The 24,774-nt window shown below is 57.9% G+C and overlaps 7 protein-coding genes across 7 annotated transcripts; 6 read left to right on the forward strand and 1 right to left on the reverse strand.

Moving 5' to 3' along the window:
- Nucleotides 1-402: 402 nt before the first annotated feature.
- L226DRAFT_219273 (uncharacterized protein) lies at nt 403-1,925 on the reverse strand. Its single transcript, XM_067672982.1, has 4 exons — nt 1,286-1,925; nt 938-1,222; nt 817-875; nt 403-764 (listed from the first exon to the last, which is right to left on the reverse strand). Exons 1-4 carry the CDS (start codon nt 1,612-1,614, stop codon nt 505-507), a joined length of 933 nt encoding a protein of 310 aa, XP_067531314.1. The 5' UTR covers nt 1,615-1,925; the 3' UTR covers nt 403-504.
- Nucleotides 1,926-2,100: 175 nt separating this feature from the next.
- Nucleotides 2,101-2,574, forward strand: L226DRAFT_469518 (uncharacterized protein; the record flags this gene model as incomplete). Its single annotated transcript, XM_067676229.1, has 3 exons — nt 2,101-2,136; nt 2,201-2,246; nt 2,312-2,574. 3 exons carry the CDS (start codon nt 2,101-2,103, stop codon nt 2,572-2,574), a joined length of 345 nt encoding a protein of 114 aa, XP_067531315.1.
- Nucleotides 2,575-3,191: 617 nt separating this feature from the next.
- On the forward strand, nt 3,192-7,570 carry L226DRAFT_562614 (uncharacterized protein). The gene is made up of 7 exons (XM_067683509.1): nt 3,192-3,734; nt 3,781-3,833; nt 3,867-4,082; nt 4,213-4,397; nt 4,804-4,844; nt 4,881-4,936; nt 5,110-7,570. Exons 1-7 carry the CDS (start codon nt 3,241-3,243, stop codon nt 7,461-7,463), a joined length of 3,399 nt encoding a protein of 1,132 aa, XP_067531316.1. The 5' UTR covers nt 3,192-3,240; the 3' UTR covers nt 7,464-7,570.
- Nucleotides 7,571-7,869: 299 nt separating this feature from the next.
- L226DRAFT_219306 (uncharacterized protein) lies at nt 7,870-8,220 on the forward strand. Its single transcript, XM_067672983.1, has one exon. It carries the CDS (start codon nt 7,971-7,973, stop codon nt 8,175-8,177), a length of 207 nt encoding a protein of 68 aa, XP_067531317.1. The 5' UTR covers nt 7,870-7,970; the 3' UTR covers nt 8,178-8,220.
- An 835-nt stretch (nt 8,221-9,055) lies between these two features.
- On the forward strand, nt 9,056-11,689 carry L226DRAFT_525675 (uncharacterized protein; the record flags this gene model as incomplete). The annotated part of the gene is made up of 1 exon (XM_067678982.1): nt 9,056-11,689. One exon carries the CDS (start codon nt 9,056-9,058, stop codon nt 11,687-11,689), a length of 2,634 nt encoding a protein of 877 aa, XP_067531318.1.
- L226DRAFT_469601 (uncharacterized protein) lies at nt 11,656-12,624 on the forward strand (the record flags this gene model as incomplete). Its single annotated transcript, XM_067676234.1, has 1 exon — nt 11,656-12,624. A coding segment is annotated over one exon (969 nt), but the record flags the coding sequence as incomplete, so codon positions are not given.
- A 10,604-nt stretch (nt 12,625-23,228) lies between these two features.
- L226DRAFT_469524 (FYVE-domain-containing protein) lies at nt 23,229-24,374 on the forward strand (the record flags this gene model as incomplete). The annotated part of the gene is made up of 4 exons (XM_067676231.1): nt 23,229-23,357; nt 23,461-23,532; nt 23,585-24,233; nt 24,301-24,374. 4 exons carry the CDS (start codon nt 23,229-23,231, stop codon nt 24,372-24,374), a joined length of 924 nt encoding a protein of 307 aa, XP_067531320.1.
- Between the last annotated feature and the right edge of the window lie 400 nt (nt 24,375-24,774).

Genomic DNA, 24,774 nt, shown 5'->3' on the forward strand with positions numbered 1-24,774 from the left:
GAGTATCGTCGAGAGGAACGTCCGCGGCATCGAACTTGACCGGTGGAGGAGCGTAGGCACCGCACACGAGAAGCGGAGAGACCCGGGGGGTGGTGGCCGCGGAGGCTTGTACCATGGCCCCGGGTAGGGGAGGGTCAGGAGGACGAGTAGGATGATAGACGGCGAACATATCAGGTGGACGGGTTGGGTGGAATAGGTAGGAGTAGGTGTGCATGCAACGATGAGATGATGGTGGTTTCTGGAGAGGGGGAAGCGGACGCGGCGGAGCGCCCTTATACCCAGGAGAGGTGGAGGCTGACATACGCGCCGCCGTCTGTTTTGGGGGAAGCGAGTAGTAGTCCGTCGAGCCGGTACGTTCCGCGCTTGCTGTGGATCACACTCGCCCGGCATCTCTCATGGAGAAAAGATAATCGGGGCGACCAATACCAGGGCAAGACACTGAAAGAGCCGTACAAGAGTAGTCGCGATACTGAGCTGTGCGGCCGAAAGACACAAGTTTCAGCCTCAGTTCATAGCCGAGACGTCAGGCGGGCACAGCAGGAGTCCAAGTGAGCGCGGAATCGATTGCATGGACATGGTGATCGTCGATGCAGCATGCGCGGAGATGTATACAGTGGCAATCCAAGACCGAAAGCCTCGACTCAGGTCAGCCAGGTTCCTCCTCAGGACGACCCCATCCTCCACCCAGCTCCTACGTGGCGCAAGTAAGAAGTCTGAAAGATCATCGTGCCCTGTTGCTGAGGCGAGCGACAGGTGTTTGTGGTCTGACATTCGCGTTCAATAAATGCTAGGAGATGCTGGTGACGTCCAGCTCACCCAAAGTTGCGTCCTCGCACTTCTGGGGTGACCGGTGGGCAAGTTGAGGGGCAGGTGCGCTGTGGACACAGGATTATAAACGAGTTCGTAAGGGTAGCACGATGTACTCTAGAGTACTCACCATGTCCATGTAGCAATCGCAGTCGTAGAAGATCCCGCGCACGGGAGAGATTTCAGAGAGTCCAAGGTGAAGAGAGGAGAAGAGTCGGACAACGGAAAGAGATAGAGAGAAGAGCACGAGTATTGCTGAGCGGACTTGCGTATGCGCGAAAGCATGGTGCACGCCGGCACTAAACGGTGTCGGAACGTCGACGACTCTGCAGTACTCGATCTGGTCTCGTGTTTCTGCTGTGGGCTCCAGGCTGACGTGCGGACGCGACGACGGAGGTTGTTGTCCTGATGAGGGCTGACTGAAGGGACCGAGATGAGTTAGATGCTCGAGGGTACCGAGAGGTCCATAGGCACTCACCTGGTAGAGCGATGCCCGCCAAAGAATATCGTCGAGAGGAATGTCCGTGGCGTCGAAAGCTTGACCGGTGGAGGAGCGTCACAGGCACCGCACACGAGAAGCGGAGAGACCCGGGGGGTGGTGGCCGTGATGGCTTGTACCATGGCCCCGGGTGGGGGAGAGGTCCGGAGGGCGAGTAGGATGATAGACGGCGAACATATCAGGTGGACGACTTGGGTGGAATAAGTACGAGGTTGTGTGCATGCAATGAAACGGTGGTGGTGGTGTCTGGAGAGGATGAAGCGGAGGCAAGAGAGCGCCCTTATACCTAGGTGGGCGGAGGCTGGCATGTGCGCCGCCTCTTGTCGAGGTCAATGGGGGAAGCGAACTGTAGTCCGTCGAGCCGGTACGTTCCGAGCAAAGCCAGCCCTTGAGCCAATTTTCATTCACTCACATCGATGAAAGAATCGGGACAATGTCATGTCTCTCATACTTTGTGCGAGAACATCCTAGGGAGAGTAGTCATCCACATAGTCTTGTTGAAGAGCTGAGATGCGGGATAAGTGAGCCTAGAGGATCCGGAAGTTTGTGCCCTCGACTCTCCTCGTTTGCGAAGGGTAGCATCAGCAAACCTAGAGTTGAGTTGTACCATGGCAGACGGAGATCCCGCAAGTACTGCGACGCCTGAAGACACGCGAGCTGCCACCAGAACGTGCGTGACAGACGTGTGACTGGACGCGTCGCGACAGCGCGCTCGCAGCTGCAGGCGTTCCGAGTGTCTCTCGGAGCGACCACGAAGTCGAAGGCCGTCGCCTCCCACCCGCACACCGCCGCACATGGCACCCGCAGGCCAACAGCTTCGCATCGCCATAGTATCCGTCTTTCAACATATCTCTTCCTTTTTTCTCTCTGATCAGTGGCACCCGTCCTTCGCAGGCCCTGGCTGCTCTGCGGCACAAGCCAGCTGAACAGTCCATCCAAGGTCAATCAGGTCCTTCTCACCAGAAACGCACTGTCTGATATGCTCGAAAACCTATCTGGCGGCAGCATACATCCTTGATCTGCAGGCAGCCTTCCCGTCATACCCGGCTGCAGACTGCCACAGAGCGTCATCTCCGAACCCCTGGCGCGATCGCGTCCTTGCGCTCGAGCGGGACCTGAAGGAACTGCACGAGCAATACGATAAGGAGAAACTCGGTGCGTTCCGTCATTCCATCAGGGTGTCATGTACATCAAGAAGCCTCTCGTATGCGCCGTTGCTGCATCCACATATCTTCCCCGGGCTCTTCCTTTGTCCGTGCAAGGAATAGCCTGTCCTTGCGGCTGGACATTGATGGATGAACGCTGTACTATGTTCTATGGGCGCAGCAGGGGCAATGCGAATTCGACGTCCAATCCGCTCTGCTATAGTGCAGCGTGCTTGAAAGGCTCTGTCTCGCTGCAGTAACTCCAGAAAGTCAGATCGACCGTGGTATCTGTCCGGTGCATTTTGCCCCGGACCGCATGATTTCATGTACTTTCTGCGCCGCACTGACAGAGCGACAGAGCGCGCGTGTTCCTCTCGCCCGCTTCGTCTTTCCCGTCTCTGAGTTAACGGACATAGTTCCACCGCTGGCCTGGCTGTGGTGATAATTGACTTTCCCTCTCCGCATAGCCCACGTGGTTGCCGTCGCGCTATGATTTGACCCGTTCATCTACTCGTTCCCTTCATAGATGCCCGCAGGCTAAGGCATAGCACTGGCGGGGTATGGGTGACGGGGAGCCCACCGCCCGCATCCGCGGGTACCAATACCTGTGGGGGACAGGTACGGGTACGGGTAGATGGGAGGGTTTGCGTGGATTTCTTGACTCAAGAAGGGTCTACAGCCCTGTGGAGGGGATTGAGCGGTGTAGGTGGGCCATCCTTTGTCCTCGTCCAAGAGTGGCCAATCCCCTGTCCGTACCCGTATTTGCCGCGGGCTTCCACAGGTCAGCGCATGTCCTCGCCACATGTCACTCTATCTTTGTCTCCAGCTTCCTGGTGGGGTTGTAGCGAGTGGCCCAATAGTCGGGCAGCTCACAGCTGTATGCCTTCGACTTGCCGCAAGGCATGTCGGTTTGGTGTGGGTCGTCTAAGTGGGATTCTTGGTCGATCGCTCGACATGCGGCTGGGCTTCGCTCTTGTCTCTCGCTTGGCCAAACTCCTTTTCCTTTTCCTTCTCCTCATGAGCGCGTACCGCTTATGCCACTTCCGCATCGTGGACAAGTTTTGGCCACCCGCCCGCCATCTCTCTTCGTCGAAAACCATGATCCCGAGATTGGATGCTAGCATCAGCCCGAGGAGGTTTATGGTAAGGAAGGGCGCGCGTCGCATCATTGGCATAGAATACGTTGGAGGCAACGCGAGCGTGTGGTTCTGGCGACAGATACGACTCGTAAAGTATCGGCATAGGAGCGGCGGCACTAGTCAACGCGTCAAGGACGCAGGGAGGTGTGACTTGTCCTTGTGATAACCAGCTTTTCGTGTGATGTGTGAGCGACGGCATCAAACATACGGACATTCACTACTCTGACTCTGTCTTGGACATGCGTGAGAACACTCACTGACGTGTCTTTCTCCTAGAACTCCTCGCACTCCGCAAAGCCGCCCGCACAAACCAATTACGGGCGCTCGATGCGGAGACCAATGACAAGTCGGAGCCACTGTCAGATGCGCCTGCGTCCAAGAAGAAAGCAAAGACGAAGAAACCTACGAAAGCGTCTGCCGCGGCTGCAGCAACTGCACCACTGCCACAAGCGAAGATGGAATTGAGTGCGATACTAGGTGGCGCGTTAGCTGGTGCGTCGTTTCACTTGTGCTCGGTACCCCCGACGTCGCGATTGGAGACTGGAGTATATTGGAGCGCGTCTTCTGGCAAGCGGGCGAACTCCGCCCGAGGAGCATGATATTCTGACCCTGCCGCCATGAGTGGTTATGGCGCCGGTGGAGTCTCCCGCTACTAGGATCATCAAAGGGATCTTCCCGAGGCAAGCGCATGGCACGATCGCCGACACCGTAGAAGGCAGTTCGGGGACGCGCCCGCTCAGTCTCTTCCCCGACCTGCGTCATATGCATCACCCGCCTGGGGAAGGCTTCTCAATCACCGCGCAGCAGGTTCTTTGCGCACGATCTACTCGGACGCGGCCATATGCATGCCGGACGGTGCTGAGACTAAATTGGGGAGTGGACCCACATCGATGCGCTGGAATCGTTCACCGCAGGAGCACCCGCAGGCACATCGCGGTTTCCAGTCCGTTCGTGCCTCAGCTTGATCAGACCTCTACAGTGGAATACCGACCATCATAGCGCGTTTCGCCCAGTTGTCTCCTTCAGCAATGTCATGTCGTTTCCGGGACCTGATCTCCGTTATGGGTCATTTTCCGCTGCTACGCACACTGCGCTCATCGCGAACTGCGATGTTCCGTCCTATCCCCCACTCCTCGGAGGTCACTTGAGCGGAAAGCAATGCGCGCCCTTCCGTATCTTCTTCATTCAGTTGCTTTCTCTTCTCTCATTGAAGCTCCTTCTCTCCCATGCCACCGACGTCCATTCTATGGCGAGGTGAGAACGCATTCGGAACATCTTCCTTTCATCTAGACATTTGGATGCGTGTGCGGGCCCGCCATATCGCCCGAGAAGGCCTTCGGGGGAAGGTTCGCAACAGCACCTTATTGCCTATACCCTAACGCCCTTCGCCGCGCCGGTTCGTCCGAGTGTTCACACCTCCGCTGTCCCACCATTGGTTAGATGTCTGGATGATGCCTTCCCTCCCTGTCTGAGTTGAACCCCAGCGCTCGATTCCATACTCATTCGCCCCTTTGTCTAGGTGTCCCGACTGCTTCGAACGTCTCGACCGCACTCGAAGCGTTCGATACGATGGCGGACATGCTCAACGATAACCCACTCTCCGTGGCAGTGGAACTCGTTCTCTCAACGACCATTCGCGCCTTGCGCGCCATCGCGTCCGTTCTCGACCTCGTGATTGGCGATTGCGTCCAGCAAGAACCTAGCCTGCATTCCAAGACTAGTGCTGCTAGTGCTGGTCGTTCTGGCTCCAACTGCACCCCTTGCGACCCGGCCACACTCCTCGGGGCGCTCACTGCAATATTACGCCGTCTGATCTCGACTGTTCTAACATCGCTGCGACGACACTACACCGCGGCTGGATCGCAGGCCAACGCAAAGCGGAAGTCCGCTGTCGCCCGTACGCGCGCATCTCAAACACAAACGGCTGCTTTCAACGCAATGGATGACGTCCTAGGCGGTCTTTATGCTCTCGTTCTCGCTCCTATCGTGCGCTCCTTCTATCCCCTATCGCAAGGCTTCGTCTCAGCATGCCTCGAGGCTCGCTCGCGTTCTGGCTCCCGCACCAATCCTCGGTCCTCTGGCTCTGGCTCTAGCTCGAAGCTCCCGACGGATCTACGCCCCGCCCTCCTTGCATTGCTCGACGATTCGCTCTCCGCCCTCGAAGACGTCTTGCCCGGTTCTCCGGCTGCAACCTCCGGCCCCCTCTCCCCAGGAATAGGTGCAAAGCTCGCTGCTGCTATTCCTGTCGCTGGACACGTCAAGACGCTCCTAGCTCTGGAAAGCGTGCGCGAGCTGGCGCAGCTCTACCTCCCCGTGCGGCCTCTCCTTTGCACGGAAGCAGAAGCAGAAGCAGAACCACCGAACTTGGCCTCGGACTCTGTTGATATCGGGCGCACTGTCAGCGACCGCGCTGCATTCGTCATTAATCTCAACAATGATAACAGCGCCGATCCGGGCCCCGGACCCAGCACAAAGGAGCCTACGCGCGAAGGCGGGCGTGGGGACGCCGCGAGCGCGAACAGCGACCGGGGAGGTGCTAGTACGAGTAGAGCAAGACATTCCTGGAAAACGACGACTAGTTCTACTGGCAACCCGAATCACGATCAGCAGCAGCAGCAGCAGCATTCGCAAGTGCCTCCGCGAACCTTTCCCGGGCTCGCACATGTGCTGTATCAGAATCTACCCTGTCCGCCTGGATCGCGCGACGATTCTACGCGGCCAGGCACATCCTCCGCGCACCCGCTTCGCCCTGCTGTTTTTGCCCCTTCTGCATGTGCCACTGCTAGTGCGTCGACTCCGGCTGCCGCTGCTTCTGCTGGTGCGGTATTCACGGGCCTGCGCTCGCGCTGGGCGGGAAACCTCGGCGAAACTCTTCTTGGCGCGACCTCGGGCCCGGGGGGCGGTCCCGTGCGAGGAGTACCACCCGCATCGCTGGCAGAGACCTCTCACGCGCACGCGCACGCGCAGCGCGGGGGAGCAGGGACGCAATGTGCGGAGGATCTGCGCGGGCGTGAACGTGAGCGTGAGCGGGTGACGCGGCTCGCGAGGAAGGACGCGGTGTGGTATCTTTGCACGGCGCTGCGCCGGGTCTTGCCCGCTGCTCCGGGTTCTGGTGGTACTGCTGCTGGAAGTGGCACTGGGACTGGGACTGGATCCAGGACCGGAAAGGGAAATGGAACTGGTGCCACGACGTGCACCCCGCCATCCTCTGGGCCGAACAATCATCCTAGCCCCGACGCGGAGGTGGGCGTGGTGGACCCGAGCGGTAACCAAGGACATGGCCGCGGCAGCAAGCATGCATCGTCCGACTCAGACTCAGACCCACCAAGAGCACCGTCGGCGGACACCGCGGCCGAACAAGCGGTGTACGACGCGCTGGCGGATCTGTTGCGGCTCACGCAGCCGCGTGCTCGACGCTCAGACTTTGTCCCGACGGTGGCAATGGACGTGGACGTGGACGTAGACGTGGACCGGGAGCCGTTGTCGTCACCGATCGTCGTGTGCTGCTGCTCTTGCTCTTCGTCTTCGTGCCCTTCTGCTTCGGATTCGTGTGCTTCGGCTTCTTGCTCATCCCGGACGCATTCGAATCACGCGGGACGTGGACCACGCTCGACAGGCCCAAGGGGGACAAACGCTAGCCATGGGCACGCGACACCGACACCGACAATGCCAGCTGCAGGGCCCGGCCAGTCGGAGTCGGAAGATCCGCGGGAGCGCGTGCGGAAGCGTTCGCGCAGTGAGATGGAGATGGAGGGGATGGAGGAGGGGGTGGGTGGACTCGCAGCGGCCTCCGCGTCGGTATCGGTTCGGATGGGGGAAGTCGAGCGGGGGATGTTGCTCGCCGTGCTTGAGCGGGCTTGGCTGGGCGTGTGATCCCGGTTCCCATTACCGTCTGAACTTCTGAACATTGGACCTGAGAGTAGTGGCGATGGACGGACTACAGCGCGCAGGGGCAGTATATGAATATTGAATTGCCGGTGATGCGCACCGTGTGCGGGTACGCGGGTAAACACGCTCCACGACGAGCGAGATATTCCGCGCGGCATGACGCAGCACCATACCGCAACCTCGCATCCCGCAGCCCTCGACCCGAGACCTTCCGTACTCAACCTCCAACCGTGACTCGACATTGCCCCTACATATCCTCCGACGCCCTACGCACGTCCGCACGAGCTGCATGCGCAGCCAAATCCCGACGCCACATCCTGTTCAGGATCCCGACGGCCGCGTTACATCCGACCTGCCAAGTACGACAGCGCTCCGCGCTGTCGCGATTTTCATTGCTTCTCCCGCTCGTATCGTACCACAAAACACCTCCGCTCATCTATCTTGTTCACCACACACACCTATGATACACTATTCATTGTTTCCCCCTTCGTTATGATAGACTTTCGTACGGGGAAAGCGAGCGCAACACGGTCACGTGCACGCGCCTCGCTTACCCGGATCTTGACGCTCTCCACCCCTCTCGTGTTTTCCCCTTGTCTCCGCCTTTCCTCCGACTCCCTACTCAACGCCGTCGGCTTCCGACCGTACTTAGAAATTCGTTGTACCACCTTCCGAAACTCCCCGCTCACTCATGTATAAAAACTCTACGGTACCGTCGTTATAGACAAGTTTTTTCCCTCCCCTTCGAGACCGCGAGTTAGAGCACCCCCGACCGTTCATTCTTCAACATAGAATCGCAGACTATGGTATTCTGACGACGACGACGACACTGACAATTTTATTATAGCAACTATCTACGACAAACTCGACGTCCCGTTGGACTGTCCCTCCTCTTCTGCAGCTCGACACACCCCTGTGTGTCTCTCCTCTTTCCTCTCTCTCTCTGCTTTCCTCCCTCCTCTCCCCTTGTGGACGCTCGGACGACTCTCGCACCTTCGATCTCACGCACGCAACGTGCAGGTCTATCATTTGGAGCCCACCGCGAGGGTTGAAGTTTAAAAACCGAGTCCTTCCACCTGGCGAGTCTCCTGACATCTTTGCCACCCACTCACACTATTTCCTCGGTCTCTAGCTCTTCGCAAGAGACCATCCCCCTCCTTCCCGCCGTCTGGAATATTTCCCAGACCGGCAAAACGTCTCGCTCAACTCGGGCGTCGGAGCAGCGTGCTCTTGACCAAGAAGAAGTCCGTACAGCGTTCGCAAGCGCAGTACCCAACCTAGACGACTCAACCGACCTCCTCATCCCCATCCCATCACCTCAAGCTGCGCATCGCCAGCTCGACGACGAAGACTCGAGCTCAGACGAAGCCGCAGCCCTTCACCTCCTTTTCCGCTCTGCAACATCTTCCCCGACTCCCAGATCCCGATCCTCGACACTCTCTCCCCCGCCGGACGACTTAGACGTTCCTCTGGAACATTGGCACACTCTCCCGCTCACGTTCCCTGGCACCGATCTCCCCTCTTTCCGTCCCATCGTCGGAAGCCTCCTACAGCAACTACAGACACAATCTACAGCCATGGCACAACCGTATCGCATGCCTCCGCGCGGCGGCGCTGGAGCACCATCCTTCGACCCCAACAACGATGCAAGATCAATCATCGGCTTCTTTGAAGACCTCGAATACAACTTCCAGCAGGCTGGTGTCAGCAGTCCGCGAGAGAAGAAGGCTCACGCGGTCCGGTACGCCCCTGACTCGGAAAAGACAATCTGGAAGTCGTACCCGGAGTTCGAGGACCCCCTCAAGTCCTACGACGACTTCAAGAAGGCCATACTCGCGGAATACATCGGCGAAGGCGGCCGGATGCTCTACACACTTCGGGACCTTGACATGCTTGTGCGCATGACCGCGGCCGCCGGTGTTCATTCAATCAAGGAGTTCAACGATTACAGCCGCAAGTTCCGCGACATTGCAAGCTTCCTGGTCACTGGCAACTACCTGCGCGACGACGAACGCGACCGCATGTTTATTCAAGGGATCAGCGAGCCGCTGCATGGCCAGGTAACCGAACGTCTTCGTATCACACACCCTGACGTTCTCTACCCTCGACAGCAGTATTCAGTCCCTCAGGTCACGGAAGCCGTCCGCCACATCCTCGAAGCGGCCGTCCCGTCGTCATTCTCGCACCAGCAGTCCCTCGGCCCCATCCTACCGACGTCTACCACGTCTCCGCCCGCGCCGGTGATCAAGTCTGAGCTCGCCGAAGTTACTGAGGCACTCAAAGCGATGACGACCGCCTTTGCGCAGATGCAGCGAGCCCAACTCGCCGCACCAGCTGTTACAGCCCTCGGACCTTCAGCAAGACAACTTCCGCCACACATGACAGCCTCAGGACCCTCCTCATCGACCACGACTGGTCCTCGGACCTGTATCTACTGCGGAGACCCAGCGCACCCTATCCGACGCTGTCCCCTGGTCGAAGCGGACATAGCGGCCGGTCTGGTCAAGCGAAACGACCAGTACCAAGTCGTTTTGCCAACCGGAAGCTACGTACCGGCTGCTGTCCAAGGCGCGACGCTCCACGAACGAGTACTTGAATATTATCGGCTATATCCCGAGGCCCGTGTACAGCCAGCTCCTGTCGCACCTCAGCTTATGTTACAACCTGTGTATCGCGTTCCGACGACCCACACATCCTCTCAACCGTCGTATCTCGCCTCGGACTACCCTCGGACCCCTGTCGCACATGCAGGAGGACTCATACACAACGTACTCGACGTCGACCAGCGGATCGACAGCCTGCGACAGGAGATCTACGCTCTGGAGCGTCGGAAAGCTCAGCAGCGGCCGAAGAACATGGTACAGAGTGGACAGAGCGGGAATCAGACGGAGAATCGCACTGAGAGGGCTCAGCGTCGTCAAGTACGCTTCGACGAGCCTCCAGTTCGCGATGTATTCCCCCCGCTGCCGTCCGCTCGTGTTGAAGAGGTCCCGGACGAAGAAGACATCCCAGGAACAACCCAGGAAGCCCCGACGAAGGCCCCGACCCCAGGACAGGAACGACCACGGATCCAGCTGCCAGGACACGAGACAGGACCCTCCGCGACCACACAACCATCGGACAAGCCCTCGGACGAACCGGACAAGACCACCACTGGACAGAAGACGGCTGCTACCGCCCCCGCTGTTGTTCCTGCTTCGGCGGTACCCTCTGCGTTCCCTGAGCACCCGTATGCAGCGGCGCGCGATGCGACCTATGCCCCTCCGCAACAACGCAACTTCGGAGCACCTCCGCCACGTCCTGCGACCACTGGAAAGAGGTCCGACCCCGCGTATCGCACACAGCCTCCTATCTACGACGCTCGACATGCAGCAAACGTTTTCCAGCGCTGCCTTGAGAATCAGATCACGCTCAGTCAAGCAGAGCTACTGTCAATCGCTCCAGAGGTTCGACAAGCAACCCGTGAAGCCTGTTCAACGCGCCGAGTCGCGGCAACGGCTGAACCGGTTCTTGTGCAGGACATTGACGAGCTGCCCTTTGCAGACGACTTACCGTCCCATCCCGAGGCTCAGGAGGCACCGCAACGTGTCGAAACTTTTCTCAACTCAATGCCCATCGGATTCGAGCAAGCTGCGCAAGCCCCGCCGCCCGGCGCACTAATAGTTCAAGACCCATACGAGCAATACCTCCGGAAACTCCCTCTGAGCGAAGACCCGGTCCCTCTCCGTGTCGCACTCGAGTCTGCGGCCATCAGAGCGGTCGAAGGCGTGTTCATGAGCAAGAGGAAGGTCTCCTGTATCCTCGACAGTGGATCAGCAATCGTCTCGATGTCGGAAGGAGTCTGCCATGCTCTAGGGCTCGACTACGACCACCGCATCACGCTGGAGATGCAGAGCGCGAACGGCGAGCTCGACAACTCGCTCGGGCTTGCTAGGAATGTCCCTGTTCGCTTCGGCTCACTTGTTGTCTACCTACAGTTCCATGTCATCCGCTCCCCAGCCTACGATGTCCTGTTAGGCCGACCCTTCGACATCCTCACCTCAAGCATCGTCCAGACAAATTCTGACGGCTCACAGACCATTATCCTCCACGACCCGAACTCTGACATCGAAACTACAATCCCTACACATCGCCGCATTGATCCTCAATATTCTCGAAGCCTCTGCAGCTGTCCTGAATGCGTCCCGGGTTTTTACAGCTGGGCGAACTGATTCAGGACGGTGATCAGGTCGCTCTCGTCCTAGACTCGGTTCCCGGTACCCCAGCCTCAGTCGCCCTCCACTCATATTCCATTCTCGACTCTACCTTCGACCCTGCATCTCACCTAGATTTACTCTACCTCTCGACCTGTAATCCAGCCACTCTTGGCTGTGACTCTCTCTCCGACCCCTCGTTTCCATATTCTGCCTTCCATCATACTCAAAAACTCGAACCAATATTCCTCTCGACTCCTCTCGACTCTGCTTCACCTCCTAATCGACACCCTAATATCGCCGACTCATTTTCTATCCATACACATGTCCTAGACACAAATCATACTTCCAAACCGACCTCTTACCCTTCTAATATCCCGACCTCTTCCATAGACCCTTATAATTCGAATTCTACCCACTCTCCGCTCGCTCCAGGCTCCTCCGTGCCTGCCTTTGCCGCGAAACGAAAATACAAGCCTGTGGCAAGGAAAGTCAAGCCCGTACTCGCTCCACTTCCGGACCAGTTTCGCATAGTGCGAAATATAACCGGGGACCCACTCGCAGACATGCCTCCGCTCTCTCCGCACCCTCCGCCCTTCGTCCCTACCGGCAGATACACACAAGAGCGAAAAGATGCGGTCGACAAGATGCCGGAGTACCAGTTCCTATGGCCCGAAGAGCGAGCACTCCTACACCAACTCTACATGCAGCAAAATGAAGCTTTCGCCTGGGACGACTCAGAGCGAGGCCAATTCCATGACGACTTCTTCCCTCCCATTGTCATCCCCACCATCCCACACAAACCATGGGTCCAGCGCAATATTCCAATACCTCCCGGCCTCTTCGACGAAGTCTGCTCGATTATACGTCGCAAAGAAGCTGCCGGCGTATATGAACCCTCTAACTCGTCGTACAGGTCCAGGTGGTTCTGTGTGGTCAAGAAGGATGGCAAGTCCCTCCGCCTCGTCCATTCCCTCGAGCCCCTCAATGCTGTCACCATCGCACACTCCGGCGTCCCTCCGTTCACTGAACAACTCGCTGAGAGCTTCGCCGCTCGTGCCTGCGGAGCTGCGCTCGATTTATACGTGGGCTACGACGAGAGGAAAATCGCCGAGGAGTCCCGAGACCTCACAACCTTCCAGACACCCTTTGGAGCACGTCGACTCGTCACCCTGCCTATGGGATGGACCAATTCAGTGCCGATCTTCCACGAGGACGTCTGCTACATCCTACAAGATGAAATTCCGCACGTCACGCAGCCGTTCATCGACGACATCCCTGTCAAAGGACCCAAGACAAGATATGAGCTCCCGGACGGCGAAGGCTATGAAACTATCCCAGAAAATTCAGGCATCCGGCGGTTCGTCTGGGAAGCACTTCAAGACGTCAATCGCATTGTACAGCGGGTCAAATACGCCGGAGGTACGTTCTCAGGCATCAAATCTATACTGATTGCTCTCGAGTACACAGTTGTCGGCCACCGCTGTACATACAAAGGACGCGTCCCGGAACCGAGCAACTACGCCAAGATAATCAACTGGGGACCATGCCACGACCTGTCGGACGTCCGCGCGTTCCTCGGGACCGTTGGCGTCGCTCGCTCATTCATCCAGAACTTCGGCAAGCGAGCCTGGCCTCTCACGCAGCTCACACGGAAGGGGGCAGTCTTCCAATGGACCCCGGAGCAGCAAGATGCGATGGACGACCTCAAGAATGCCCTCATTCACTCACCTGCCCTCCGACCCATCGATTACACCTCTCCCGCTGAAGTCATTCTCGCTGTCGACACCTCTTACATCGCCATAGGCTATCTCCTTGCCCAGTGCGATCTCGACAACCCTACCCGCCGCTTTTTCGCTCGCTTTGGTTCCATAGTCCTGAACGCACGCGAATCAGCCTATTCACAAGCAAAACTCGAAATCTACGGACTGTACCGCGCCTTCAAGGCTTGCAAGCGATTCCTCATCGGTGTCCGAAACCTAGTGGTCGAAGTCGACGCAAAATACATCCGCGGCATGCTGAACAACCCGGACGAGGCCCCCAGCGCGTCGATCAACAGGTGGATTGTAACAATACTAACATTCCATTTCACGCTTGTACATGTCCCTGGAATTCTCCACGGCCCCGACGGACTTTCTAGACGTCGCCCACAACCTCTAGACGACGACCCGACCCCGAACGATGAAGAAGACGACTGGATAGACCGTCTCAATGGTCTCATGCAGTTCGTCAACCCATCCCCTCCTATCCTCCATGCTCACCGACATCTTCCCCTTCCCCTATTCACCCAAACGACTCTACCTTCCTCAACACCTTCAGAACCTGACCCTTCCATTATTCCCCGCTCCGCCTCTGCGCAACTCGAAGACGACCGACTCCTTCAAGTTTTACATTATCTCACAACCCTCCAACGTCCCTCCGACCTCTCCGACGAAGCCTACGCTTCGTTCCATCGATACTCCATCCGTTTCTACGTCCTCAACGGCCGCCTATGGCGTCGAGGCTCCTCAGGCCCAGACAAGCTCGTAATTTGGCCCGACCACCGCTTAGACATCCTCAGACAAGCTCACGACGACGTCGCACACAAAGGCACCTTCGCTACGACGGCACTCATCCTCGAGCGGTTCTGGTGGCCTCAACTCCAAGCAGACGTCGTGTGGTACATCCGCACCTGTCATCTGTGCCAGACTCGACAGCTCCGACAGATCCTCATCCCACCTACCGTTCCTATTCCCCCCTCCATCTTCGTCCGCTTTCATGTCGACTCTATGCACCTCCCCGCGTCCTCCGGCTTCAAGTACTTTGCACACGGACGCTGCGCTACTACAGGCTATGCAGAAGGACGTGCGCTGCGCCGCGAAACCGGCCGTGCCCTCGGAGACTGGCTATTTCAAGACGTACTCTGTCGCTGGGGCACCGTCGCAGAAATCGTCTCGGACAATGGCACTCCATGGATCAAGGCTCTCGACTACCTTGCAAAGCGTTATGGCATTCGGCACATACGAATATCAAGCTACAATTCGCGCGCAAACGGGATTATCGAGCGGCCGCATCTCGACATACGACAGGCCCTCTACAAGGCAGCGAATGGCGACCAGTCAAAGTGGTCGCAGTTCGTTTTTCATGTCCTCTGGGCTGATCGCATTACAGTACGACGCCGTATGGGATGCTCACCCTACTTTGCAGCAACGGGATGCCATCCCGTCCTCCCGCTCGACATCTCCGAAGCTACTTATCTCATGCCCACGCCCGACCACCTTGTCTCCACCGCCGAACTCATTGGAGCCCGCGCCCGTGCCCTTTCACGCCGTCATGAGGACCTCGAACGGATCCATTCAAAAGTCTATGAAGCCCGCCTTCGAGCTGCGCGACAGATGGAGAAAGACCACTACGCTACTATCCGGGACTTCGACTTTCAGCGCGGAGCCCTCGTTCTCGTCCGCAACACAGCAATTGAAAAATCCCTCAACCGCAAAATGCGACCGCGGTATCTCGGCCCCTATGTCATTCTCTCCCGCAACCGCGGCGGAGCGTACATTGTTTGCGAGCTCGACGGCGCTGTCCTCGACCGTCCCATCGCTGCTTTCCGCTTACTTCCCTATCTGGCCCGGGAGCGTATTGAGCTGCCCTGGCTCGATGACGACTCTCACATCGACATATCCACTTCAAGACTCCGAGCTATGGAAGCCTCGACTTCTCAAGGCGACGACGATGAGTTGCAAGAAGATTTGGAGGCCGCACACATGAAGGATCACACAGGACTTGGAGAAGATGGGGTTCAGGACTAGTAGGATTTTCGGATTTCAGTAGGGAGGACGCAGACGTCCATGGTAAGTCATATAAACTATGGCGCTGCGCTCCCGATGCCCTCCGTCCGTACCACCATATACACGCAAGCATCGCACCCCATTCCATCCATCGCCACTCCTGCCGCTTCCCCGTACTCGCCCCCCGCACGCTCCCATATGGGATCTGTGCGTTACACCCGTTCCGCGGTCACCTCGATCGCCGCATTCCGCGCTCCCGGACTACGATTCTGATGGAAAGGAACCCTTCCTTTTCGGAATCCCTGACCCTCAACACTCGTCACGACGCTCTAAACGATTCGCCACAGCGGCGAAGCCTGCAGAAGCCTTTTAAGGCTCTCTCTCGTCATCTGCAGACACCGGACTGCTCAAAACTGGCTCACCGCCATCCCAACCACTGTTGCCTCCCCCCCTCATCATGTCTATGCCTGTCGAAAACCTCGTCGCCTCCCTCAGCGCAAACCACATCGTCAAGCAGTGCTAGAACGCGACGCACGACAGGCGCAGCTCTCCCAGACCCTCTGCCACCAACCTTTTCCATTACACGTCCACGCTACCTTCGAAAAATCCCATTCCTGTCACCCTACAATTCACCACAACCGACCTCTTCTACCTCGCATCCCACATCCCCCGAGAGCGTTTACAAGCACGCTCAACCTGCATCGGCTTCCGTCCAAATCCGCCGCACATCCGCACGTTCTTCGCTCAAGCCAGCTGTGCATCCGCACAACAGCTGCCGCATTCGCTCCATGAACTTTCCGCACCCATCCCATTCCCCTGCCTGGTCTGCCGTCCTTCGTCGAACCACGGCCACAACTCAATCTTTCAGTCTCTCTCTCTTCACCAATCCGAGCCCATTCGTCACGTCGTCCGAGACGTCTTCCATCATGCACAGGCTCTCGTTGGCTTCGTTGCCTCTTCATCGCTGCCGGAAAGCACATCTGTCGTATTTCAAAACACCCCTCCGGTCCCACCCTGTCGCACTTGCAACTCATCGGCCCCCTCGAGTATTTAGACCGTGGACGGTCTAGATCTCAGTAGGGAGGAGGTGATGCGCACCGTGTGCGGGTACGCGGGCAAACACGCTCCACGACGAGCGAGATATTCCGCGCGGCATGACGCAGCACCATACCGCAACCTCGCATCCCGCAGCCCTCGACCCGAGACCTTCCGTACTCAACCTCCAACCGTGACTCGACATTGCCCCTACATATCCTCCGACGCCCTACGCACGTCCGCACGAGCTGCATGCGCAGCCAAATCCCGACGCCACATCCTGTTCAGGATCCCGACGGCCGCGTTACATCCGACCTGCCAAGTACGACAGCGCTCCGCGCTGTCGCGATTTTCATTGCTTCTCCCGCTCGTATCGTACCACAAAACACCTCCGCTCATCTATCTTGTTCACCACACACACCTATGATACACTATTCATTGTTTCCCCCTTCGTTATGATAGACTTTCGTACGGGGAAAGCGAGCGCAACACGGTCACGTGCACGCGCCTCGCTTACCCGGATCTTGACGCTCTCCACCCCTCTCGTGTTTTCCCCTTGTCTCCGCCTTTCCTCCGACTCCCTACTCAACGCCGTCGGCTTCCGACCGTACTTAGAAATTCGTTGTACCACCTTCCGAAACTCCCCGCTCACTCATGTATAAAAACTCTACGGTACCGTCGTTATAGACAAGTTTTTTCCCTCCCCTTCGAGACCGCGAGTTAGAGCACCCCCGACCGTTCATTCTTCAACATAGAATCGCAGACTATGGTATTCTGACGACGACGACGACACTGACAATTTTATTATAGCAACTATCTACGACAAACTCGACGTCCCGTTGGACTGTCCCTCCTCTTCTGCAGCTCGACACACCCCTGTGTGTCTCTCCTCTTTCCTCTCTCTCTCTGCTTTCCTCCCTCCTCTCCCCTTGTGGACGCTCGGACGACTCTCGCACCTTCGATCTCACGCACGCAACGTGCAGGTCTATCACCGGAACTCGACAGTGCTACCTAGTGTCTACATGGTTGCTATCGAGTGCTTCAATATAGTCTGAGTTTGATACGAGCCTCTCTGAGTGCCCGCGGTCTGTCAGTGTCAAATCGGAGTCGGAGGGCTAAGTAGTATGATATCTGCCATCGCGATCCGCGAGTGGCCGCGCTGCGCAGTGCGTACCTATGTAGAACATGTATGTAGTTACATGCCGGCAACGACGCCGCGTACGGCAATTCGGTGGCTTTCTATGTAGCCATCTTCCCCCCCCCCCTCTCTATGATTGGTTGCTCGGGAGGAAGCAGCCAATCGGCGAATTGACAGCGTTAGCTCTAGCACTAGGCCGAGAGCATGCACACCGAGTAGGGTTACAGCACATAAGGTACATAAGTGAGGCGAATAGGTGAGTACGCACCTGGCGCGGAGGCGTGGGTCGTCGCGCAACGCACGCTAGAAGGTATGTAGGGAACGTAGCTGTACCGTTAGTACGTACGTACGCACGGTAACAAGTTGGGTACACGTCCGGGTCGGAGTCCGGTCTGTAAATAAGTACCTTGCTTACCTCGGAGGCTCGCGGTGCTTGCAAGCATTTGGGAATCGGATGGAAAAGGCTGTCCGTATATGGGCGTGCGTTCTCAGTCCGACCTTCTCGCCGTGCGCTGCATGATGTGGATGTGAGCTATTCTCGCTGCGCTGACAATGTAGTCCTGTACAGCGGGGACCAGGTCCGCGCGGTGTCGGGGACAACCCCATTGACGATGGCAAGTGTAATATACCAGGACGCGTAGCACCATTTCCCGTTGTCTTCAATGGTCGATGGCCCGGGTCGATGCCAGTTGCTGTGGATCCTCACGCGCAAGCAAGCCTCTGAAGGTTCAGGAATCAGGAATCATTCAGCAGGATGCAAGACGGAAGCCTGCACTGATGCCTGACTGCTACCTACGTATGTATGTGTACGCGGCGCATAACGCTTGCTTGGTCAGTACCCGAAGGCGACGTTGACATGCCAGCTGAAGCGCTGCAGGGCCATCGGGACACGAGGGGACACGAGGGGACACGAGGGGGAATAACGTTAACGTACTTTCTGTGGGCGAATATGTACGTACGTGCGGCCGACAGCGGCGTATGTCCGAGCGCATGCTCCGGACGTACGGACGCTGGCATGCTCGCTCGCCCTGACATTGACATGTCAACAGACCCCGACCCCGGGCTTCCAAGGCTCTGTCTGAGTCTGACGGCCCAACGTTCCATGCTCGACCACGCATCGCACGCACGTACGTCCCGAACAACAGCAACAGCGTGCGCCAGGCCGGGGCGCGCGGTATATACTGTTCCCCAGTCCCCAGTGCCCAGGCAGCGGCAGGCACGGCCGGTGTCCAATCCTGCAGCGGCGCTCGGAGTTCAGCGTGGATTGACCGGGGATGGCGTTGAATCTGATCATGCCGACGTTGTCAATGGGATCGCGCCCACCGCGCCCATCGCCATACCGGGGCGGGCACTTGGCGGATGTACAGTGCTTTACAAAACTGTTTCCAGAAATTGTGCTCTGGCGCTATTTTGATAATATCTCCGTAACGCGTAACCCTATTAACATGATTCAATTTGCGTTCAATTGCAGTGTTTCTTGGCTTTCCAACGATATATAATATGTGCGATTTCGATAACTTTGGACCGAGATAATATTCAATCTTTGACCACACCTCCTGGAAACAGTTCTGTAACGGGCACTGATCCTATGTCAAAGTCGGGCTGTTTTGAACTTTTTAGGCAATTAGGTCACATGGTATTGTGTGAATATATTACATAATGTTGAACAGTGCTATGCCAGCTCACCAGCATGCTCAGATACCTCACATTCATACCACTACCATGCCCCCGCCGCTTCCATCTGCCACTGTTGAAACCATCATCTCTCTTGCCCAACAAGGCCTCTCTACCTCTGCCATCAGGTCCCGAACTGGTGTCAGCAGGGGTCAGATCAGCAAAATCCGCTCCGCTCACTGTCCTGAGGTCCCCAAGTCCAAGGGTGGCCGTCCATTACTCCTCTCCCCCACTGCCGTCCGCCGTGCTACCCACCTCATCAAGACTGGCCAGGCCGATACAGCCACAGAAGTCCACCAAGCCCTCAGGGATACCTTCCTTGGGGATGTCTCTGTCCAAACCGTTCATCGGGCGCTGAAGCGGGCAGGCATGGGGGCTGTTACCAAGAAGAAACGGCCCTGCCTCACCTCAGCACATAAGACAAAGCGGTACGAGTTCGCTCTCTCGAGGAAGTATTGGACGGTGGAGGACTGGAAGAGGGTGATCTGGTCAGATGAGACCAAGATCAACAGGGTGGGGTCAGATGGGAGGAAGTGGGTGTGGAAGAAGCATGGAGAGGGGCTGAGTGACCGCCTTGTGGAGGGCACCCTCAAGCATGGTGGAGGAAGCTTGATGTTCTGGGGGTGCTTTGGATGGAAGGGGACTGGCCACTCCTGCAGGATCGATGGCAAGATGGATGCCGACCTCTATGTGGAGATCATTGAGGACGAGCTGGTCAACTCCATCTACCATTGGGACTACAACATCGACGACATCACCTTCCAGCAAGACAACGACCCCAAGCACACCAGCAAGAAGGCCAAACGGTGCTTCAAGGAGAACAAGATTCAAGTCATGGAGTGGCCCCCACAGTCTCCAGACCTCAACCCCATCGAGCATCTCTGGGGTAACCTCAAACGGAAGCTTGCCGCATACGAGAGGCCTCCGACGTCCATGAAGGAGTTGTGGGAGAGGGTTCAGGTGGAGTGGGAGGCAATCTCAGTGCAGGAGTGCCAGAAGTTGGTGGAGAGCATGCCTGCTAGGATTAAGGCTGTGTTGGAGGCCAAGGGGGGCTACACAAAGTACTAGAATATTGGATTGGATCAAGGATCAGTGCCCGTTACAGAACTGTTTCCAGGAGGTGTGGTCAAAGATTGAATATTATCTCGGTCCAAAGTTATCGAAATCGCACATATTATATATCGTTGGAAAGCCAAGAAACACTGCAATTGAACGCAAATTGAATCATGTTAATAGGGTTACGCGTTACGGAGATATTATTAAAATAGCGCCAGAGCACAATTTCTGGAAACAGTTTTGTAAAGCACTGTACATACTGTATGCACCCGCCCGTCCAAGGCCAAGACGCCGATAGACGCCGACGTCGTCTTCGTCGTCGTACAGTAAGAGTAACTTGGTCGAGTACGACTGACCAGTGTCGGGTGCAGATGACATTGAGGCATCGTTTCTGCTCCAAACAAAGGGCCCGGGGGCTCCGCGCGGCGAGCGGCCACGTTGTGACGTTCCCCGAGGACGAGCGGGGCTTTGGACGTCGACCATCTGGGGGTGTCTCTCGCGAGGAGCTGGGAGGCGCGTTTTGCCTGGCACTGGCAGCCTGGTTCTGGGCTTCTCGCTTCTCGGTTGGTCCGTGGAGAGTGGACCATCTGACGCTAGGTGGACGCTGGATGGATGAATGGGTGGATGGCGATGGTAACTTGGCTCTGATGGACGGACGCATCATGTAACTATAAGTAAGTGGCACCTACAGGATCCGCGAGCTTCAGTTTGCACGTAGCACTGGCGTTAGTGGTACTGGCGTTACTCAGGCTCCCGCGACCGACCCGGGGAAGCGGGGGTAGACCGCATTGAGATTGGAAAGCCGGAGTTAAGTACACTAACAGCATTGGCACTGTAGGATTGGGAGACCGTGACTGTTGACAAGCCTGCGAGCGAGGTCGGAGGGCGTCCTGACTAGTGACTGCTGAGATCCCTGAGCAGTGAGACCGGAGACCGGAGACGAGCAGACAAGGTTTGCCCATCGGCGTCGGGTGTAGCAGTAAGTATGTCCCATTGCCCAACTCCGGGCGTCCCGTAATATATCGCGTTAGGACTAATGCGGGCAGGGCAGAAGGGGAGGGGGGCTTGTTACATAGCTCGGGCGCGGTGAGAATCGAGACTCAGACAAGACAGTTATGAATTGGCAACTTATGATGGCCGTCGAGGACGTCTCCGACCGCCATTTCCCGGGTCGCGGAGGCAAGGAGGTCGCCCGGAGTGGTTTAGTGCGCCCTGCGGAAGGATGAGTGTTGATATTGTTATTGGGCCCGGGGCCCTTGTGGCCAATGGCGCAGGTGGGTGGGACGGTGGGAGAGGTGGCGGCCGGTTATCTACTCGAGGGGGGCTAGTGGGCAGGGAGCATGTGCAGGTTGCCAGCGCGGCGCGGGATTAATGCAGGGATAGATGCTCGGTGTCGCGTTCAGTCTGATGTTGATGTCATGTTGTCCGTCGCAGCCTCCAGCGTGGGTGGGAGTCTCGTATGTATGTCGGCCGGGCGAGGCCGGTCCGCAGAATGACAACATAGCTGGTTGAGGTAGAAGCTAGAAAGACGGTTCATTGCAGGCACAGAACACGAGTCTGGGCTGGCAGACGTGTGCTCAGAGACCAGGACGGCGTTGAGAAAGGGGGAACAGATGAGCCGGGGCCGACGTGGGCGAACACGTTCCGCGGCGTTGTGTGTGTGTCGGCAGAAGAAACGAGGCTCGATCTCGTAAGGGAGGGTAAGACATGTCGAGATTGACGGAATGAGCTGTCCGCGGCTGGGGGCCCTGCAGCCAATCTCGTCTGTCGGCGAATCGGCAGCCAGGAGCCGCGTTATTGATACAGGGGCGCTGCGACTGGACGACGGACAGCGCGATCGACTCGAGGCGCGGCGTGCATGTGCAGCCGACGCGCGCGGGAAGCGTCGGGGGCGACATGGAACTGCGCGCAGGAACACGCGCGCGACGCATGCCGTCCGCTCCCAGAAGACACGCGGCGCGCGACGACGCACCGACCTTCTCCGTCGAACGCGTCGGGCGAGTCGGTGACGTTCGTTCGTTGGCTGCTCGCTCGCGTTGGCCGAGAAAGTCGTCGCCATCGCCTTCGCGACCGACGAGGAGCAGCGCAGGGGATCCGCGGACGACGTGCAGCCAGACTGGATGGGCGGACGCAGCGGCGTGGTTGACGTGAGAACAGGGAGGGCTCTGCGATCGTGGGAGCCAGGGGCGCAAGCTGCCCCGATTAGGGACGTGCACTCCGGCTAACAATATCGTCCAGCCACTGCCGGACGGAGCCATTTTGCACATGCCTCCGCGTGTCGCCTCCGCCTGGAATTCTGCCCGGGGCAGGCTCATCATCCGGGGCTTCCTCTGTTGAACAGCTGGCGCGCTGATTGGAGGGGCGCAGCAGCGGCGGCCAGGCGCGGGCGGAGCCTCGGGGAAACAGAATCAGGCGCCGGAGGGATAGTCCGACCGCTGGGCCGAAAGACGGCAAGTTGCGATGAAACAGCGATAGAAAGCTTATTTCGATTTGGCAGGGGGCAGCCAGGGCGACGGGCCAGACGCCGCGCGTGTCCCCTCCCATCTGTGCGACCGTATTTAACAATCCAATCTCGTCCCCGCCGTCCTCGCGACACCTCCGCCCAGAGGCCCTTCCCTCCGCTTCTCCATTCCATTCCGTTCCTCCGCTTCCCTCTCCTTCTCCTCCTCCTCCCCCTACCCACCGCGCCCGCTCATCAGCCACCGCGCCCAGCATGTCTCTCGCCTCCGCCCTCGCCTCCCGCCTTAGCTCGCTACCCAACCACCACGCCTCTCCTCAGGACGATGCATCCAGCGTCATGTCTGAGGGTATGTCACCCATCGACGCCTTGCGCCGCGTCTTAACCCTCAACACCACAGATGCCTTAACCTCCCTTGGCACCTCTTCCATGAGCTCGTCATTCGACGCGCGCTCGTGCCACTCAGAGCCCTCCTCGTCCCCGGACCCCTCCTCCTCCATCCCCCGCCCCCGACGGAACGAGCACCTTGCCGTCCTTCTCCCGAAGCGCCTCTGGAAGGTATGTCGTCGTCTTCTCAACATCCTCCCCACCCATCTTTGTTCTCATCTCGCCCTGTCAACACAATCTCACGTGACTTACTTGTTCAACTTCCTCTGCACAGCCCGACTCCCAGGCCGCTCACTGCGACACCTTCCTTTGCCGTAAGGCTTTCTCCATCTGGGAACGCAGACATGTGAGTTCATCGAACTCTATCATCCCTCTCTCCGTCCTCATCGTATCTACAGCACTGCCGCAAGTGTGGTGGCGTCTTCTGTGCCGAGTGCTCCAGCAGGACCACCCGTCTGCTCGACACGTCCAATCTGTCATTCCTCAACCCCCCTCGTAACGTACCCATTGATCTCTACGACTCTCCCACCTCTCCCGTCATCGACGCTCGCATATGCGACGAATGCTATGACCAGATTCACGGCAACAAGTCTCCCCGTTCGCCCGTCATCTCCCGGTCGAACCCTATCCAGCTTGTTCGCAGCACCGATAGCGCTACTGCTTCCGGTTCTTCCTCCGTCTCCTCTTCGGTATCCACTCCCCCGGATGGCTCGCCATTGAACTCGATCACTCCCCGCCCAGCGCTCCGGCGCACACACACCTCCCCCCGCATCCCTGCCTCGCCACTCCGGTCGTCCACTCCGATCCCCAGCGGCGGTATTCACATCATGGACTCGGAGCTCTCCCTTGGCGAGCTTGACAGTTATCCACTCAAGCGCGCCAGCAGCATCTGCAAGGCTACCGGAGGCGGCAGGTGGGAGCCCAAGCCCGTTCCGCAGTACGTCGCGAGGCGCATCCCCGGTCGCAAAGCCGAGTACGAGCTGGAGCTCGAGCGCGAGGAGGAGGAGCGCCGGCTCCGCCGCGCCAACCCGGTGATCATTCATGGAGGTCAGTGTCTCTCGATAGCAGCTGCCACGCGCGTTCACGATCGCTGACGTTTGTGGCGTCCTCATAGACTTCCAGCTGCGCGCGCCCCGCGAGATGGAGCCGCGCTCGCCCGCGGGCCCCATTACGCTCTCCACCTTCTGATCGGTGGTTCGAGCCCCGCTGTGCGCTGCTCCCATTATTTCTCCCTCTCCCTCTCCCTCTCTCCATCTCTCCATCCTCGGACTCGGAACCTCGCTGGCCGTCTGCGACTGTCTCTCTGTGCTCTCGTTGTATGCTGTGTACGATTATCATTATTCCGACTCCTGCCTGGCCCGTCAGATCTCAGAACCTGTGCCTCCCGCTGATATGCGCTACTGCTGCTCCCTGTCTGCCTCCCTTCCTCCCTTCTTCTCTGTGTTCTTTTACTGTCGATATACCTGTCTCGTCGTTACCCTTACCGCTGTTTATACCTTGTGACTTATTCGCTTTTGCCTCTTCTTCCATTATCTTCGCGCCCGCTGCCATTCATCCTGTCGCCCTCTCCCCTGATCCCTCGCTCGAT

Source organism: Lentinus tigrinus, assembly GCF_003813185.1.
Source record: "Lentinus tigrinus ALCF2SS1-7 unplaced genomic scaffold L226scaffold_34, whole genome shotgun sequence".
Lineage (NCBI taxonomy): Eukaryota > Fungi > Basidiomycota > Agaricomycetes > Polyporales > Polyporaceae > Lentinus > Lentinus tigrinus.